Source organism: Myxocyprinus asiaticus, chromosome 18, assembly GCF_019703515.2.
Source record: "Myxocyprinus asiaticus isolate MX2 ecotype Aquarium Trade chromosome 18, UBuf_Myxa_2, whole genome shotgun sequence".
NCBI lineage: Eukaryota > Metazoa > Chordata > Actinopteri > Cypriniformes > Catostomidae > Myxocyprinus > Myxocyprinus asiaticus.
This window is the reverse complement of record NC_059361.1, coordinates 29,453,968-29,470,504: the sequence shown is the minus strand read 5'-3', so window position 1 is coordinate 29,470,504 and position 16,537 is coordinate 29,453,968. Positions and strand designations below refer to the sequence as shown.

Sequence of the window (16,537 nt, the reverse complement as noted above, 5' to 3'; positions counted from 1 at the left end):
GACTTCGTAAAGACATCCTTTGTGTGAGCATGTAGATATTTTGTGGTCATCCATAGTGTCTACTCTCAATCTGTCCAGGAACTTCAATGCAAAAGTAATCTTCCATCAATGCAAAAGTTTCTTTAAGGAAAAGTGTTATTCACAAAACAAGCTCCAGCCGCACGGCGGAGCCAACGCAAAAAACCCAAAATGTCGCCCAGCTTCCTCAAGAGTTAGGAACAGCGAGTCAGGCCCACTCACATGAGAAACATCCAATGGTTTACTCAGTCATTGATTCTATAAAAGACATTGCCAGATTTGGACATGTAAATACTTTGCGACCGACTATTCTCAGTTTGGCAGGAAACATCAGAGCAAACGAAATCTTTTTCTGATGTAAGAGTTTCTTACATTCCTTGAACCGATCGCGTTTCTATCTTGTCGAACTCGCAAAGTCCGGGAACAAGAAAATATTGTGGTTCTTCCAAGAAAGCTTCCCTTTGCTCCTCGCCTGGCACAACACAAGATCTTTATCGGATGATCTCAGAAGTCTGGCCAGAATCGATCGGGGCCTGTGTCCCTCAGCAGATCTCCGAGCCGGCACTCTGTGAGTTTGCTTGATTTCCAGCTTGTGGCCTGTTATGTCGAGCAGACTCGGGAAAAACTCGTCTAGGAATTTCACCATAACTCTGCCCTCCTCATGCTCAGGAATTCCAACAATGCGAACGTTATTCCTGCGGCTTCTATTTTCAAGATCTTCAAGCTTTTCAAGGAGATGTTCCAGATCAACTTTGGTCACGGGTGGATTAGCGGTTAATTCCCTCTCCGAAGATTCCAAAAAATCGATTCATTTTTCAACATCAGTCACTCTTGTACCTAACTCGGAGAATTTTATTTCCATCGCCGTGATCGATCGACGTATTACAGTGAGATCCTCCAAGTCAGCAAGAATCTTCGTCAACATCACCGACATGTTGGACAACTGATGCTGGATTCCTTCTCCCGCCGCGCCATCCAAATTGAGTACCCGGTCTGTAGGCCTGTCGGGGCTTTCATCCTGAACATGTAAGTGTCTTTTAATGTCTCCAGAGCCCGAGGATTTTGACTTCTTTGCCATGTTTTGCAACAAAGGGCAAATGTGTAACTGGATGTATCAAATTTCACCAGATTATAATATGAAAATAATCGAAAATTCAGCAAAGTGCGCAGAGCTCGTCACTCACACGTCTGTTCCTTGCATGGCGTCACGTGACCTCAACACGTACAATTTCTTACGATTTTTCCATCTCTATTTCTCTAATAATTTTCCTCAGTTTCTAAACAATTTCTTCTCTTTTGTGCAGGAAGATCGATGGAACTAATGTCGCTGAAGAGGACAACATTGAGCTGACGGAGGATGGTCAACCAGTGGCAGCCCCTAAACGCAGCCCACCTTTGTTGGATTGTGGCTGTTTTGGTCTTCCCAAACGTTACATCATTGCCATCCTCAGTGGCCTTGGTTTCTGCATCTCATTTGGCATCCGCTGCAACCTGGGTGTTGCCATTGTAGAAATGGTCAACAACAACACTGTCTACATCAATGGGACTCCCGTCATGCAGGTGAAACCAGAAACATAAATTGATACTACACACTTACTGGAAGTGCACACATCTTAAAGGTCAACATGTTCTCACTCCCAAGGCATCAAAGACTGATGCTTGTGCAAGAGCCAAACCTGCCAACAGGGCCGTTTCTAGGCATAGGCAAACTAGGTAACCACCTGCTGGGAGGGTGCCAAAGAGGAGGCCTCTGCCATACCAAACCCCCCAAATGGGGGTGTCAATAGGGATCTCACCTAGGGTGCCAAAATGGTCTGAAACGGCCCTGCGCATCAATCGACAGACGCCAAAAGCGGCCTCTGGCGTCAGATTGAAATGCATCCGCCAAGTGCGTTCTTTTCAACGAGAAACCTTTGACGTCAACTGACTGACGCGATGGGCATTAGAATTTTAGCATGGTTTAATTATACACTGGGGTACAATTTTGACATTGTGACTTATGTTGGGGGAATGATTCATTTAATTTGAAATCTCAAGATTTTATTCACAGCGGTTAATATTTAATCTGTTGTTTATCTGTCTATTTAATCTGTCTGTACACATCCTGCGCTGCTGAAGTGACCCGTTTCATTCCGGGTGTATTCCAAGTCTTACAATCATGTGAAGAACAAATCTAAATGTAGGTTTTTAGTCACTGATCACGGTCACCCGGCATCCACCATAACACAACCTGCACAAGTTTTGTTAAAACACATTAAAAATGTGATTATGCCATTGGTTCTCATGTGTCTTGTGACTGATTACAACGACCTCAGTTTGGATGTTCATGTATTTTTTGAATGAGACGTGCCGGTAGAATCAGGATGAAACAGGATCAGGATGCCTTCACAGAGGGGGAATATTTTTACCAATTAAAACCTTCAGTTTCACTCTGCTACTCACACAATGCCATCGTATGGTTTGGAATATTATTATAGTACATTTAAAAAAAAAAAAATGATCGTGACTGTACTTTATCTGCTTGTTACGGCTTTTCTGTTGTTGAAAACTGGTTAGGTTTAGGCATAAATGTGCAGTTGGGTGCTTAAAAATATCTATAAATAGTGTAATGTATATAAAATTAGCAAAGTGTCTCTTTCATGTTTTATATTGTTGATTATCAGTTAGGTTTAGAAATGGGGTTGGGTTAGGGGATCTAAAATATTATATATGATTGTATAATGTAATATCACACTAATATATTTATAAGTATTATAAAACATTGAGGTTAAGCACACAAAATAATATTCAAAGATTGTTAACTAATGACAAAGATTTCTCATTGAAAACAATGGGGTTTCTCACCGTGTCAGTGAGAGGACGCCAGGGGGCACCTTTGGCGTCATCATGCAGACGTGGACGGCTTCTGCACAAGCGTCACAATTGAACGTTTAGGGAATGAGAATGGGTTGTAAAAGTATAGTTCACCCAAAAATTTAAATTATAATAATCATACTCTACTCACCCTCATGTCGTTTCAAAATCAACATTTTTCTTTCTTTCTTCTGTGAAACACAAAATGAGATGTTAGGCAGAATGACAACCTCAGTCACCACTTTCATGGCATCTTTTTTCCATACAATGAAAGTGAATGGTGACTGAGGCTGTCATTCTGCCTAACATCTATTGTGTTCCAAAGAAGAAAGTAATATGGGTTTTGGAGCAACATGAGGGTGAGCAATTGATGACAGAATTTTTATTTTTGGGTGAATTATCCCTTAAACCCGCAGAGGTTTGATTAGCTGAGTACAGTGGATACTATCAAAGCCGAGTGATTCGTAAATTCATCAGCTTTTGTTTTTTACTCATCATTATGATTGGTTTGACTTATAAAGTTCAAAGGACCAAACAAACCATTATCTTCTTTTTTCATGGCTTGATATCTTATCAGTAACTTTTTCAGTAGTTAGCTGCCACAATTTCCTGTAATTTCCTGGCGTAATATTGGGTAGAATGGATGACGCACATACACACACACATACTCGCAAGGTCATTTCAGTATGTTTGTCCTGTGATAACTCATTTATCTCATTTTTTAATTAAGCAGAAATGTTTTTTTAGGGATTGTTCACCCAAAATAAAAATTCTGTCATCATTTACTCACCCTTATGTAGTTCCAAACCCATATGACTTACTTTTTCTTTTTGTGGAATACAAAAATAAATGTTAGCTTGAATGTTAGGGACTGACAGCCTCAGTCAACATTCATTTTCATTGTATGGAGAAAGAAATCAATGAAAGTGATCAGTGACTAAGGCTAACATTCTGCCTAACATCTCCTTTTGTGTTCCATGAAAAAAAAAAAAAAAAAGAAAGTCACACAGGTTTGGAAGTTTTATTTTTGGGTGAATTATCCTTTAAGTTAACAAGGTCTCCTCTGGTTTGTCTACATTTTAGCCAGCACAGTTCAATTGGGATCCAGAGACAGTGGGTTTGATACATGGCTCTTTTTTCTGGGGCTACATTGTCACTCAAATCCCTGGAGGATTCATCTCCAATAAGCTAGCAGCTAACAGGTGAGCCACATCCTGACAGTCAAGCTGCAATGTTTAGAAAGAAAATGTATTCCACTCCACACATAACATTCAGAAAGGACACAAGGAAGCTCACGAGAGCAGTGGCCAGGGCTGCAAGGGTTAAATTTGTGCATTGTGTTGATTAGAGGGGCGATAGTGGTCTTGTAATAAAAGCCTCACAGGAACAGAGGACACGTGGCTGACAGAGTTAATAATGAAAGATCCGTCGCAGATCTCACGCTGAAACGCCAGCCACTGGAATATTACAAGTGTCACTTACACACTGTTTTGGGGAGAAAAAAAAAAAAGAGTCAGATGGATGGATTAAATAGAGATAAAGGACAACTGAATGAACCAGAATGACTCTCTGGTGTGATCCAGTGATGTAACTCAACAGAGGGGTGCGGGACTTAGAATCACCAAAAGTCTCAAAATTATAAATCAAATTTTTTTACATTCATTGGAAAACCATTATGGTTGCTATGAGGTGTCTGTCATATCATGTTTCTAAATCCTTATTAGAGTGCTTTTCAAGTTACAAAAATCCAAAATTACTCTCTAGGTGTCACTAGTTTACCATGTTACTGCATATGACTTCAAAACAAGAAATGATTTAATGATTCCTTTTTTGAAATGGTAACATTTAAAAATTGCAGAATTAGTGTTAAAACAAATCAATTCAGTTATGTAGTATTAAATATACTGATAGTGTTTTTTTGCACCAAACTTTATTTAACCTAAAATGATTTTGGGCTGTCTTGTGATGTAAGCTGTATTGTCATTTGTGTTACCTTGTTTTTATTGGTTACTCTAACCATAACTGACTAAACTAACATTAAATGTCTCTGAATTTTTTTCTCAGGGTGTTTGGGGCAGCGATTTTTTTGACATCAGTGCTAAACATGTTTATTCCATCAGCTGCCAGGGACCACTATGGCTGCGTCATGTTTGTGCGAATCTTACAAGGACTGGTGGAGGTAATAATCATGTCATCCCATCATTAAACACATCCTCTGTCATAAAGCCTTTACTTTTGTTATTAATTTACGTGACATAAGTTTACATTAATATGTTACATATTATATATGCAGTTAGTACACTATTGATCAGTCTATTTGCTTAAGTATTAAATGCGCCATCAGAGTTGACGACCATTGTGATGAAAGAATAAAGCATAGATAATGATAATGCATGAAATTTAACAGGGTGTCACTTATCCAGCTTGCCATGGGATGTGGAGCAAATGGGCTCCTCCACTGGAGAGGAGCCGTCTGGCTACTACCTCTTTCTGTGGTAAGTAGGTTTCATTTTATAGAAAGGTTCAAGAGACCCTTGCTGTACCAGAAACGCCAAGCAAACATTGGTATGAATTTACTTAGCTATATTTTAGGGGGAAAATTAGTCCCCAGAACCTAGCTAAATCTGACAAAACCTTCCTTTAGGGATGTCCTTAATTGAAAAGGCCAGAATAATATATCTTTTTGTATAGCATAGGCTATTACCTTATTTAACAGAATGCTATTTATACGCTATAAAGATTGTAGATTTGACATTTCTTCCAATGCATATCACACTCTTTATTAAAGCTTTTGCTTTAAAGACCATAAATAATTGTTATGATCCAGCTGGGGATTGAACTCAGGTCTACAGTGTGTGTGTGTCCTTGATGCTGACCACTCCACCACTGGAGGAGGTTGAACCCAAATGCAGAAGAATAAGGAACAATGAGACCCCAAACATCTTGAGTTTTATCTTTTGCTCTTTACTTCAGAGGGAAAAACAAAACATTAACTACAGTCTTGGGCAGCACTTTAGATGAATGTGCCCCAGGGTAACTCAAATATCTCTCCTTGAGAGGCAATGCAAAAGGTAAATCCAGAAGTCCACAATCCACAAAAAAGGTAACAAAAAACAAATAATCCAAGAACAAAAACAGGAGACAGGAAAAAAAAAAAAAAAAAAAAAACTCAAACCCAAAAATCCTCAGGAATGGCAACGCTAAAGCAAACATCAGGACTGAACAAGAACAAAAAGGCAGTGAGGCCTTAAATAGGGTTTATCATTAGGAGTGATTCACAGGTGAGAGCATTGCAACCATTTAACAAAGGAGAAGTAATCTGGGTTGAAATAATGCCATCAAGTGGTGAAATCAAGGAGCTTCAGACAAAACATTACAGAACACCCTCTTTTAGGAACGGCTCCTGACATTCCCAACGGCTCGGGTTGAGTGGAGACAATGAAAGTCCTTGATCAAACTCTTATCCAGGATATGGCGAGTCGGGATCCAAGACTGTTCCTCCGGCTCATATCCTTCCCAGTCCACTAGAAACTGCCGTCTACCACGAACCAGACGAGTGTCTAATATCTGCCTGACCCTGTATGCTGGCTGGCCAGCAATGATCTGTGGTGCTGGGGGTGGCCTAGTGGCAGGAGACAGAGGAATGTATTTGACAGGTTTTAAGTGGGAAACATGAAAGGTGGGATGTATGTGCGAAGACTTGGGAAGTAGGAGACGGTAGGAAATGGGGTTTACTTTCCTTAAAAGCTTGAAGGGACCTATGAATCAGGGAGCCAATTTGCGTGCTTCAACTCTGAGGGGATGGTCCTTACTGGACAGCCAGACATTCTGCCCTGGACAGAGATGGTGCTGGTCTGCGGCGACGGTTGGCCCGTTGCTGTTGTAGCTGTGAAGTTTTCCGAAGCGCAGATTGGGCCTTCCTCCACCCCCTGTGGCACCGTTGAACCAGATGTTGGGCAGCTGGAACTCCCACCTCAGACTCCTGCTCAGAGAACAAAGGTGGTTGATAGCCAATTTGACATTCAAAAGGAGACATACCCATTGAGGAATGGCAAAGAGTATTATGGGCAAATTCTGCCCATATCAGGTGTTTGCTCCAGGCCGTTGGGTTGGACGAAGTTAGACATCAAGGTTGTCTCAATCTCTTGGTTAGTTCTTTCAGTCTGTCCATTAGACTGGGGATGAAATCCAGATGACAGGCTAGCTGAATCCCCAATCAGCTGGCAGAAGGCCTTCCAGAACCTGGATGCAAACTGAGGGCCATGGTCTGAAACCACATCTTGGGGAAAAGCCATGCAACCTAAAGACCTGCTGCAATACAATCTCAGCAGTCTGTGGGGCTGAGGGAAGTTTTGGCAATGGTATAAGTTGGCAAGTGTTTGATAATCAATTCACAACTACCAAATTCACTTTGTTACCTTGGTAGAATGGTAGGCCTGTTACAAAGTCCATAGAAATATGTGACCAAGGCTGAGCAGGGACAGGGAGGGGAAGCAGGTGACCTTGTGGACGAGACCTGGAATCCTTATGCTGGGCACAAATGGGGCAGGCTGCAACAAAGGATTTGACGTCATCAGCGATCTTTGGCCACCAGAAGTGACTGCAAATGAACTCTAGAGTCCTACTGACTCCTGGGTGGCATGTGATTGATGAGGAATGTCCCCACTGCAAAACATTAGTGCACACTCTTTTGGGTACAAAGAGACAGCCAGATGGCCCATTACCTGTGTCAGCGTCCTGCTGCTGTGCTTTTATAACCATGGTCTCTATTCCCTATCTAACTGGAGCCAGAATCTTGGAGGGGGGACGATCGTCACTGGGGTTGAAATCAAGTTGGGCGGGTCAAACTGCCTGGAGAGAGCATCAGGCTTTTGATTCTTAGAACCTGGTCGATAGGAGAGAACAAATTCAAAGCGATTAAAGAATAATGCCCATCGGGCCTGGTGAGTTCAGTCTCTTGGCTTCTTGGATGCAAGCTAGATTCTTGTGGTCAGTCCATACGACAAAGGGATGTTTGGCCCCTTCCAACCAGTGCCTCCATTCTTCCAATGCTAGATTGACTACTAATAACTCCCTGTTCCCAATATCATAATTTCTTTCAGTAGAAGAGAGCTTGTGTGAAAAGGCACAAGGATGCAATCTGTCATCTTTTCTGGCCTGCTGGGAAAGTACAGCTCCGGCCCCTACCTCAGAGGCATCCACCTCGACAATGAAGGGCAGCTCAGGATCTGGGATAGTGAGAATGGGCACTGAAGTAAATCTGTCCTTTAATTTGCAGAAAGCCCTTTCAGCCACCTCGGTCCACTGGAAACCCTTAATGTTCTTCCTAGTGAGGGTCGTAAGTGGAGCAGCAATGGCACTGAAATTTCGTATGAACTTTTGTTAGAAATTGGAAAAGCTGAGAAAACGTTGTACCTGCTTGATGGAGGTGGGTTGAGGCCAGTCTTTAACCACATTGGTTTTGGCAGGGTCCATCTGGATATGACCAGAAGAAACAATGAAGCCCAAAAAGGAAACCTTTTGAACATGAAATTCACTTCTCAAGTTTGATGAACAAATGGTTTCTCAGGAGTTGCTGGAGGACTTGGCAAACATGATGCACATGCTCCTGGAGGTCCTTGGAAAAGCTAAGAATATCATCCAAATACAAATCTGTTCAGCATGTCTCAACACATCATTAATCAAAGCTTGAAATACTACAGGAGCATTTACCAAACTGAAAGGCATGACTTTATACTCATAGTGGCCCGTGGGTGTATTAAAAGCTGTCTTCCATTCATCACCAGCACAAATGCAGACTAGATGATAAGCATTGCAAAGGTCCAGTTTAGAGAATACCGTAGCCCCCTGAAGCAACTCGAAGGCAGTAGACATTAATGGAAGAGGATAACGATTCTTTATGGTAATCTTATGGAGACCCCTGTAATCAATACAGGGACGGAGCCCCCCATCCTTTTTAGCAACAAAGAATCCAGCTCCTGCTGGTGAAGTCGAGGGACGTATAAAGCCAGATGTCAGGGCCTCCTGGATATAGTCCTCCATGGCCTTCCTCTCTGGTGGTGAAAAGGAAAATAGTCTCCCCCTTGGAGGGCACGTTCCAGGTAACAAGTCAATTGCACAATCATAAGATCTGTGGGGGAGGGGGGGGGTCAAGGGCGAGGCCTTTTTCTTGCCAAACACTTCTAACAGGTCTGCATAGTCAGGGGGAACATGGGATAACTCTGGAGGGGTCCTGGATAACTGAAGAGTAGTCCTTAACAGCCCAGGGGTAAGCCGACTTAACTCGGGAGAAACAAGAAGTTCAAGAGATGAAGCAGAGAGACACATGTTGTCACATTAAGACCCCCATTTAACAATATTGCCAGAGGACCAGTCAATCTGGGGGTTATGAAGGGCTAGCCAAGGAAAACCAAGGACTAAGGGGAATTCTGGTGACTTGATTACATAACTGTATAGTTTCTTGGTGACCCCCAACCCAGAGATGTACAGGAATTGTGCTCAGACTCACCCGACCGGAACCCAGGGGCCTTCCATCCAATGCTGTGATGGTCAGGGAGTCATCAAGGTTAGCAAGTGGCACCTGAAGATGTCTGGCAATTTCCAAATCCATAAAGTTTCCGGCAGCCCCGAAATCCACAAAGGCCTTTAGGGGATGTGACTGATCGTTCCATAAAAGACGAGTAGACAAGAGAACCCCAGAAGATGTCAAGTTGGGAGGGGTAGTTTCTCTCATCACAGTCCTCCCTTTACTGGACGAGAGTTGGATTTTCCAGAAAGAATTGGGCAGAAAGCTTGAAAGTGGCCAGGTTCGCCACTGTACAAGCAGCATCTATCCTTCATTCTGCAGTTTCGCTCAGATTGGGAGAGCCGTGATTGGCCTAGCTGCATGGGCTCCTCAGTGCAGGTTACAGATGAGGCAGGTTGATCATGAGGTAAGGGCAGTACCAAGGAATGTTGACTGGGAACATACCTAGAAGACACTGTGTGCTCCCTACGCATTTCTCGAAGATGATTATCTAATCGAATGGCCATATCAATCGGGGATTCTAGGTCCGTTGCAGGGTCTCAGGCTGCTAATTCGTCCTTGAGTTCATCAGAAAGTGCTCTATTGAAAGCAACAGTCAATGCCTCCTGATTCCAGCCACTCTCCATAGCTAGGGTTCGAAACTCCAAGGCTAATTCTGCAACACTTTGAGTACCCTGGGTTAGCTGAAGGAGGCGGCTAGCTGCCTCACGTCCTCTTACTGGATGTTCAAACACCCGCCTCATATCGTCAATAAAGTGACTGTAAACAGAGCAGACTGCTGGTTGTGGAGACTGCTCCCACAGTGCAGTGGCCCAGGCTAGGGCTTTCCCAGATAAAAGGGTGATGACATAGGCCACCTTGCTACATGATGTTGGAAACTTGTTAGGTTGTAATTCAAAGTTCAATGAGCACTGGGTGAGGAAGCCTTTGCATCTGACAGGGCTTCCATCATACCTTTCAGGGTAAGGCAGGTGAATCTCAGAGTTTCTGGAAGTGGTGCTGGGAGGTGATGGTGGAGCCTGGGGTTGAGGTTCAACATTCTGCTGTGGATTTGAAAGAGCTTGAAGGTGCTATAAGATCTGAGATAGCTTGACCCAGTTTTGATACAGCAACTTCTTGTTGTGCAAGGGCTTGTTCATATCATCCTATGGTGGCTGCCTGCCTTGAAACAGCAGCTAAGAAGCGTTCTGCATTGGACAATGGCTGAGCTTCCTCTGCTGGGCTTGTATCCATGGTTCAGCCCTACTGTTATGATCCAGCTGGGGATTGAACTCAGGTCTACGGTGTGTGTGTGTCCTTGATGCTGACCACTGGAGGAGGTTGAACCCAAATGCAGAAGAATAAGGAACAATGAGACCCCAAAAATCTTGAGTTTTATCTTTTGCTCTTTTCTTCAGAGGGAAAAACAAAACATTAACTACAGTCTTGGGCAGCACTTTAGATGAATGTGCCCCAGGGTAACTCAAACATCTCTCCTTGAGAGGCAATGAAAAAGATAAACCCAGAAATCCACAATCAACAAAAAAGGTAACAAAAAAACAAATAATCCAAGAACAAAACAGGAGACAGGAAAAAAATCTCAAACCCAAAAATCCTTAGGAATGGCAACGCTAAAGCAAACATCAGGACTGAACAAGAACAAAAAGGCAGTGAGGCCTTAAATAGGGTTTATCATTAGGAGTGATTCAACACAGGTGAGAGCATTACAGCCATTTAACAATGGAGAAGTAATCTGGGTTGAAATAATGCCATCTAGTGATGAAATCAAGGAGCTTCAGACAAAACATTACAATAATAGATTTTGTTCACTCAGAAAATGAAGTTATTATCATTACTTAACTGAATAAGAGAAAGTTTTTATGTGAAATTTAATGTCTTTCATTCCGATTAAGTCAGTTTCATTGAGCCAACAAAATTTTACTGGATTAGGTCAAATGAATGTACCATAGTAGTTTTTACTCAAATGTATTAGGTTTGTAAGACTTGATTTACTAAAGTTTATTGAATTAATTTTATTTTGTTGGTTAAGTTAATTTATTTAATTAATCATTAGTATATGTAAAGAGAGTAACTGTAAGGACAGTGAAACTGTTGCACTTATAATCTAATCTAATCATCACTCAAATCAATTATCACTTGAATTTGAAAACACATCCTCAAACTAAGCACAAGCACATTCTTTGACCTAATGGTAACCTCCAAAACTCTAGCTTAGCAGACACTCTTTTTAAAAAGAATATATAACAATTAGTTCCGGTCCTTGAATCTGATTGGACAAGAGATGATCCATGAGTACTGATGTCTCACACCATCAGCACTTGGACACTTCACTGTGTGTATCACTCCGCTTGTGTTCGTGCCGTTCGAAACTAAAGTGTAAGAGCAGTGCAGATGTGTTAAGAGCCATCTGTCTCTTTACATTTAATTTTGTGACATTACATATTTTAGCCAGCAGGTGGCGGCAAAAGACAATTTTTGTGTGTAATATGAGCCAGTTGATGACATGCAGTGAGTCAGCGTCAGCCAGTGTTTATATTCAACAGCACTCCGTGATCACTCGTTTTACTACTACACTACTAAAGCTAGGAAATAGCTTTAAACTAACAACTTCAGCATTAAGGCTCATCACAGCTTAGAGACAGACTGATCATTTACACATACTCATGGCGCCTACCTCTTACCAGAGTTTCCACAATGGAGAGAAAATACTGTTCAAAATGGTAGAGGAGATTGCGGTTTCTATAGTGAATGACTCTTGCGCATGGTGAAATATCCCCACTTGAACGGCTATTTTTCCACTGAGAAAATAGGATGATTTTCACCAAAATGACACTATCTTCAGAAAGCTGACTAACAGACTGCAGCATCATTAACAGGTGATCGCACACGCTCCATCTCTCTCTCTCTCTCTCTCTCTCTCTCTCGCTCTCTCGCTCTCTCTCTCTCTCTCTGTCTTTCCCTCTCTCTCTCACACACACACACACACACACACACATCTGTAGGGCTTTACTGGTTGTTTAGATCAGTGTTACTATCAGAAATAATGGGTAATTATTTCTTTAGTTATTAATTAATATTTAAATTAATTAATTGAATCTAACTCATTAAAACCTCATATGGGGCTCCAGTAAATGTAGTGTGCTACGTTTAGGAGCGGGTTTGGTTATTAGCAATAATTCATAATTATCAAAGATAATTATTAATTATTAAAATCAATAGAACATTGATGAGAATCAATGCTAGCTTTTTCTAATCCTTTAAATCAACAATTATCAAAGATAATCATTAATTGTTAACATCGATGAAACATTAAAATTAACACTAGCTTATTGATCATTCAAATTCAACAATCATCAAAAATAATGATCAATTATCAAAAATCAACAGAATATTAATAAGGATTAACATTGACAGGGCACCACCCTGGAATCAGGGACTAATAACCAGATAGTATAACAGTCTCCATATTAGATTGTTTTCTTAGGAAAATCGACATCCGAAGAATATCGATTTTCGGGGAAAAAACAATGAATGAAGGCTTGAATCCGAGCACTGACATCCCATCAGCATGACACAGGTGTATGCAAAACAAACAAAAACACTTCTCTTTGTAATATAACAAAGTTTATTTATGCAGTAATATCAATTAATAATTAATACAATGCAGTCAATAAACTTCCGACTTACAACTACAAACTAAACATTGATATGATTAGATATGGAAATCAAAATAATCCTATAACACATGAGGGTGTGTGTGTGTGTGAGAGCGAGTGTGTGTGTGTGTGTGTGTGTGTGTAAGGAGGGACGCGCACAAAATGGCGGACGTGACTCTCGTGGAGAGTATGTCACGCGAGACTTCCGGACAGAGAATATGGCCGCGAATGTGGGCGGAGAGAAACCAGTCAATGGCGTCTACCGGTTACCGCGTGTATCCGCTTGTACGATAGCTTAGGGACAAAGCTGAGCTTTATCACTAAGCTATCTACTAGCCAAAAATGTGTTCGAGAATGTTTGTGAGGGATCGCACGCGCGCGTGTGTATGTGTGGTTAGTACGAGAGAGAGAGAATAAAGTGACGGCCCCAAAGCCGATTTCGCGATCGTGAGAGAGAAAGCAGCTGTTAGTTGATCACTCAGAGACGCAGTGGACGGCTCGTAAACCGTCCCTCGTTCTTTGATTCTTTAATGGATAAACTCAGCTTGCCGGTCTCACCCGCGATGGTGAAAATGCACAACAGTCCAATGTGGTTGGACCACAATACAGCAAATCAAATTTGTGATAATTAATACCCTGAGTATTAATAATGAGCGGACATGGCGGTCCGTAAACTGTACAGGCAATAACCTTGGTACACAAGAATAACACACTATAATATTCTATCTCTGCCCAGACGTAAACCACTTACTTGAATCGCATGAGGATGCAGAATGTGTGTTCATCCGTCCTTTAACTCCGACTCGGTTCCTGGAGGATTGGGTGATGACAGGAGGCCATTTCCTCACTTTGTTGGCTGGCAGTACGGCTGCTGATTCTCGGCGGGCTGGCGGAGAAATCAGCGACGTTGACTTGATTGAAGAGGGAAGAGAAATCTTTTATCTCTTCACTTCTGCAGGCAAACGGATGAAGATGCGGATTGCTCGGCGGTCTCCTTCAGATCCGTTAGAGTGTTCGGTGGAATACAGAGTAATCTCAACTCGTCCAGTGAGATGGAGATTGTATGGCCACAGTTTCAAGTCGGACGTTACTTTCTTGTGCCATGAGGCTGCACCTGAGAGCAGCGATGAGTTGCATCTACACACAGCGAGCAAAGTTGCTGGAAGCAAATCCCGGAAGCATTTCAGAGGTATTTCTACTCCTGATGATGTCATGGTTGAGGTGCGTTCTGTCGTGTGCCTCATCCAATAGGAGTTGAGAGTTTGATCCTTTAGTGAGCAAGGCTTCATGGGATTTGTAGTCTGTTTTGGACTCCCTTTGTTTGATTTTGCCGTGATTTTTATCAGTATAATTTATGACCTGGTATGTGGGGGCCTGAGTTAGGTTTTACGACTGTGTTAGGGCTGCCTTTGTCTTCTATCTGAATACATGAGGCCCAACACATCCTTGTTTCTCCAATAACATGTTTAGAAACAGCCCAAGCTGTGATACTAGTAGTTCTAAAGTGATGTTGTTGAGAGGCTTGGACACATCATTTGTTTTGAACCAGCAACGGCAGATTCTGATCCCTGGCGTAAGAAAGTAGTTCCATGCACAAATGCGTTTTTTCAAATTTACTTGTTCACTAAACTGTTGTATATAAGCAATATCACACTGGCAATCATGCTATATGGCCCTACATCAGCACTGCTGTGATTGCCTACAGCACTCGGCCTGCGACCGAATCACAGCAGTGCTGATGTGGGGCCATATTGCACTCTTGTGTGATATTGCTTATATATAACAGTACATTATCAAATCTCCTCCTATTGTCCTCTAGCTCAAAAATGCATAAAATAACACTTAATTTCAACACCTGTTCTCCCTATCCAATCCCATGCAAAGTGAGCAGGAAAATGAGAAAACCCTTGCCGTTTCATCAATGCTACATTAACACCACAAAGATTATTCATGCAGTCTCAACTTGAATGGATTAAGTAAACTTCCATTTTACATATTTATATGGACAGAATGCAATGAAATCAAGTTGTAACAAAATATTCTAGAATTGTATTGCTTTAGTTCATTTTAATTAAGTAAATTGAAAAAAGCAGGAAAAAAATCATTTTTTTGAGTGTATACCTGTGTAAAAACACACAAAGACACAGATTCTCAGAAATCTTTTCCAGAGTCCAGTCGCTGACCAGTGTCACAGAAAGCTAAGGACAGGGGGAGCTAGAAAAAAATACTCATTACCCCTGAAATGCATTAAAACAGCTGTTTTCCACAATAAACAGGTGCCATGACAACCTGTGCTTCAAACAGCTCTTGACATGGCCACTAAATGAAGATGGTTTGCACACAGCTTCACCTTCTGTGTGGGATAGAAGCTTTCTTGTTGACACAAATGAAGTAGCGCCCTCTTCTCTGTTCAAAAGCTCACTTGAGAATCCTTCCCTACACCAAACAGTAAGGTTTACAAGTGCATATACATTAAGAAACCTTTTCATTAAACTCCCATTTCCTGCAGCTGGCAGCCCCTCCTTTAGCTGAGCACTGAGGTCTGAAGTGTTTGCATGTATAACTGAGCATGTTAGTTTTGTGAGTTTGCTAAAAGATATGTATGTCCCCTGGGTTTTATTGCCAAATAATCCTTATAGTCTTAATAACTTGAAGGTGAAGAATGTAAGTTTATGTAAAATAATTTCTCTTATCCTAGCATAATATGCAGAGACAACTATAAGTAAGCCATTTGAAAGCTGAAATTGCTCTTGTGTATTTGAGTATCCCAGTCTGACAGAGCAACATTGGTTCAAGCAATGGTGTTAGTTTGGGGAGGACTATCTGTTTATTCAACCAGTGGACAGGGGAGTTTATTTTGGGAGTTTATTCTGGCAGTTCTGTTGGGTGACATTAGTGGCATTAAAGTTACACAGTTCAACTTTAAAGGGGTCATGACATAAGGAATCAGGTTTGCCATTTAAGAGGTCATTGTACTATAAAAACATATTGTAAGTTTCAGAGCTCAAAACTTCCCCCTCACTACAAAAAGAGCATTTGTTGAAACCAAGCTGAAAAAACGACTCGTTCTCTACTTCCTCCACATTGTGATGTCATACTGTGGTGGACAATTGCATCTGACCGTCTCCACAACAACACATCAATGCCAACTTTACCTTTAATAACTTCTGTAGCTCACCCAGTAGCGGTGAGCAGTGAGATGGCAAGTAGAGAGAGCAGGTTAGTCAAGAGCAGAGAACCAATCATAACAGTGGGCATTTACTGTCAACTCTTAAAGGAGAAAAAGCACCAGAGGGTCAGAATGAGGGTGGGAAATGATCATGTTTTACAAAAAATTAACTTTACTAATATTATAAGTGAATCTTTTAGAATAATAATAATAAAAGGCATGTCATGACCCCTTTAAGAGATAATACCCCCAAATATAAGAGTGTCTGAAGCTTAAACTAAAATGAACTATAACGAAAATGAATAAAACCAGGTC

The 16,537-nt window shown here is 41.5% G+C and overlaps 1 protein-coding gene across 1 annotated transcript in view; it reads left to right on the top strand.

Moving 5' to 3' along the window:
• The window catches only part of LOC127456229 (vesicular glutamate transporter 3-like), a 32,733-nt gene that overhangs the window by 9,546 nt on the left and 6,650 nt on the right, over window positions 1-16,537 (top strand). The window contains exons 2-5 of the mRNA XM_051724618.1: window positions 1,323-1,578; window positions 3,955-4,073; window positions 4,936-5,050; window positions 5,279-5,366. Of these exons, the coding sequence (XP_051580578.1) occupies window positions 1,323-1,578; window positions 3,955-4,073; window positions 4,936-5,050; window positions 5,279-5,366 (578 nt within the window). The remainder of the gene's footprint in view (window positions 1-1,322; window positions 1,579-3,954; window positions 4,074-4,935; window positions 5,051-5,278; window positions 5,367-16,537) is intronic.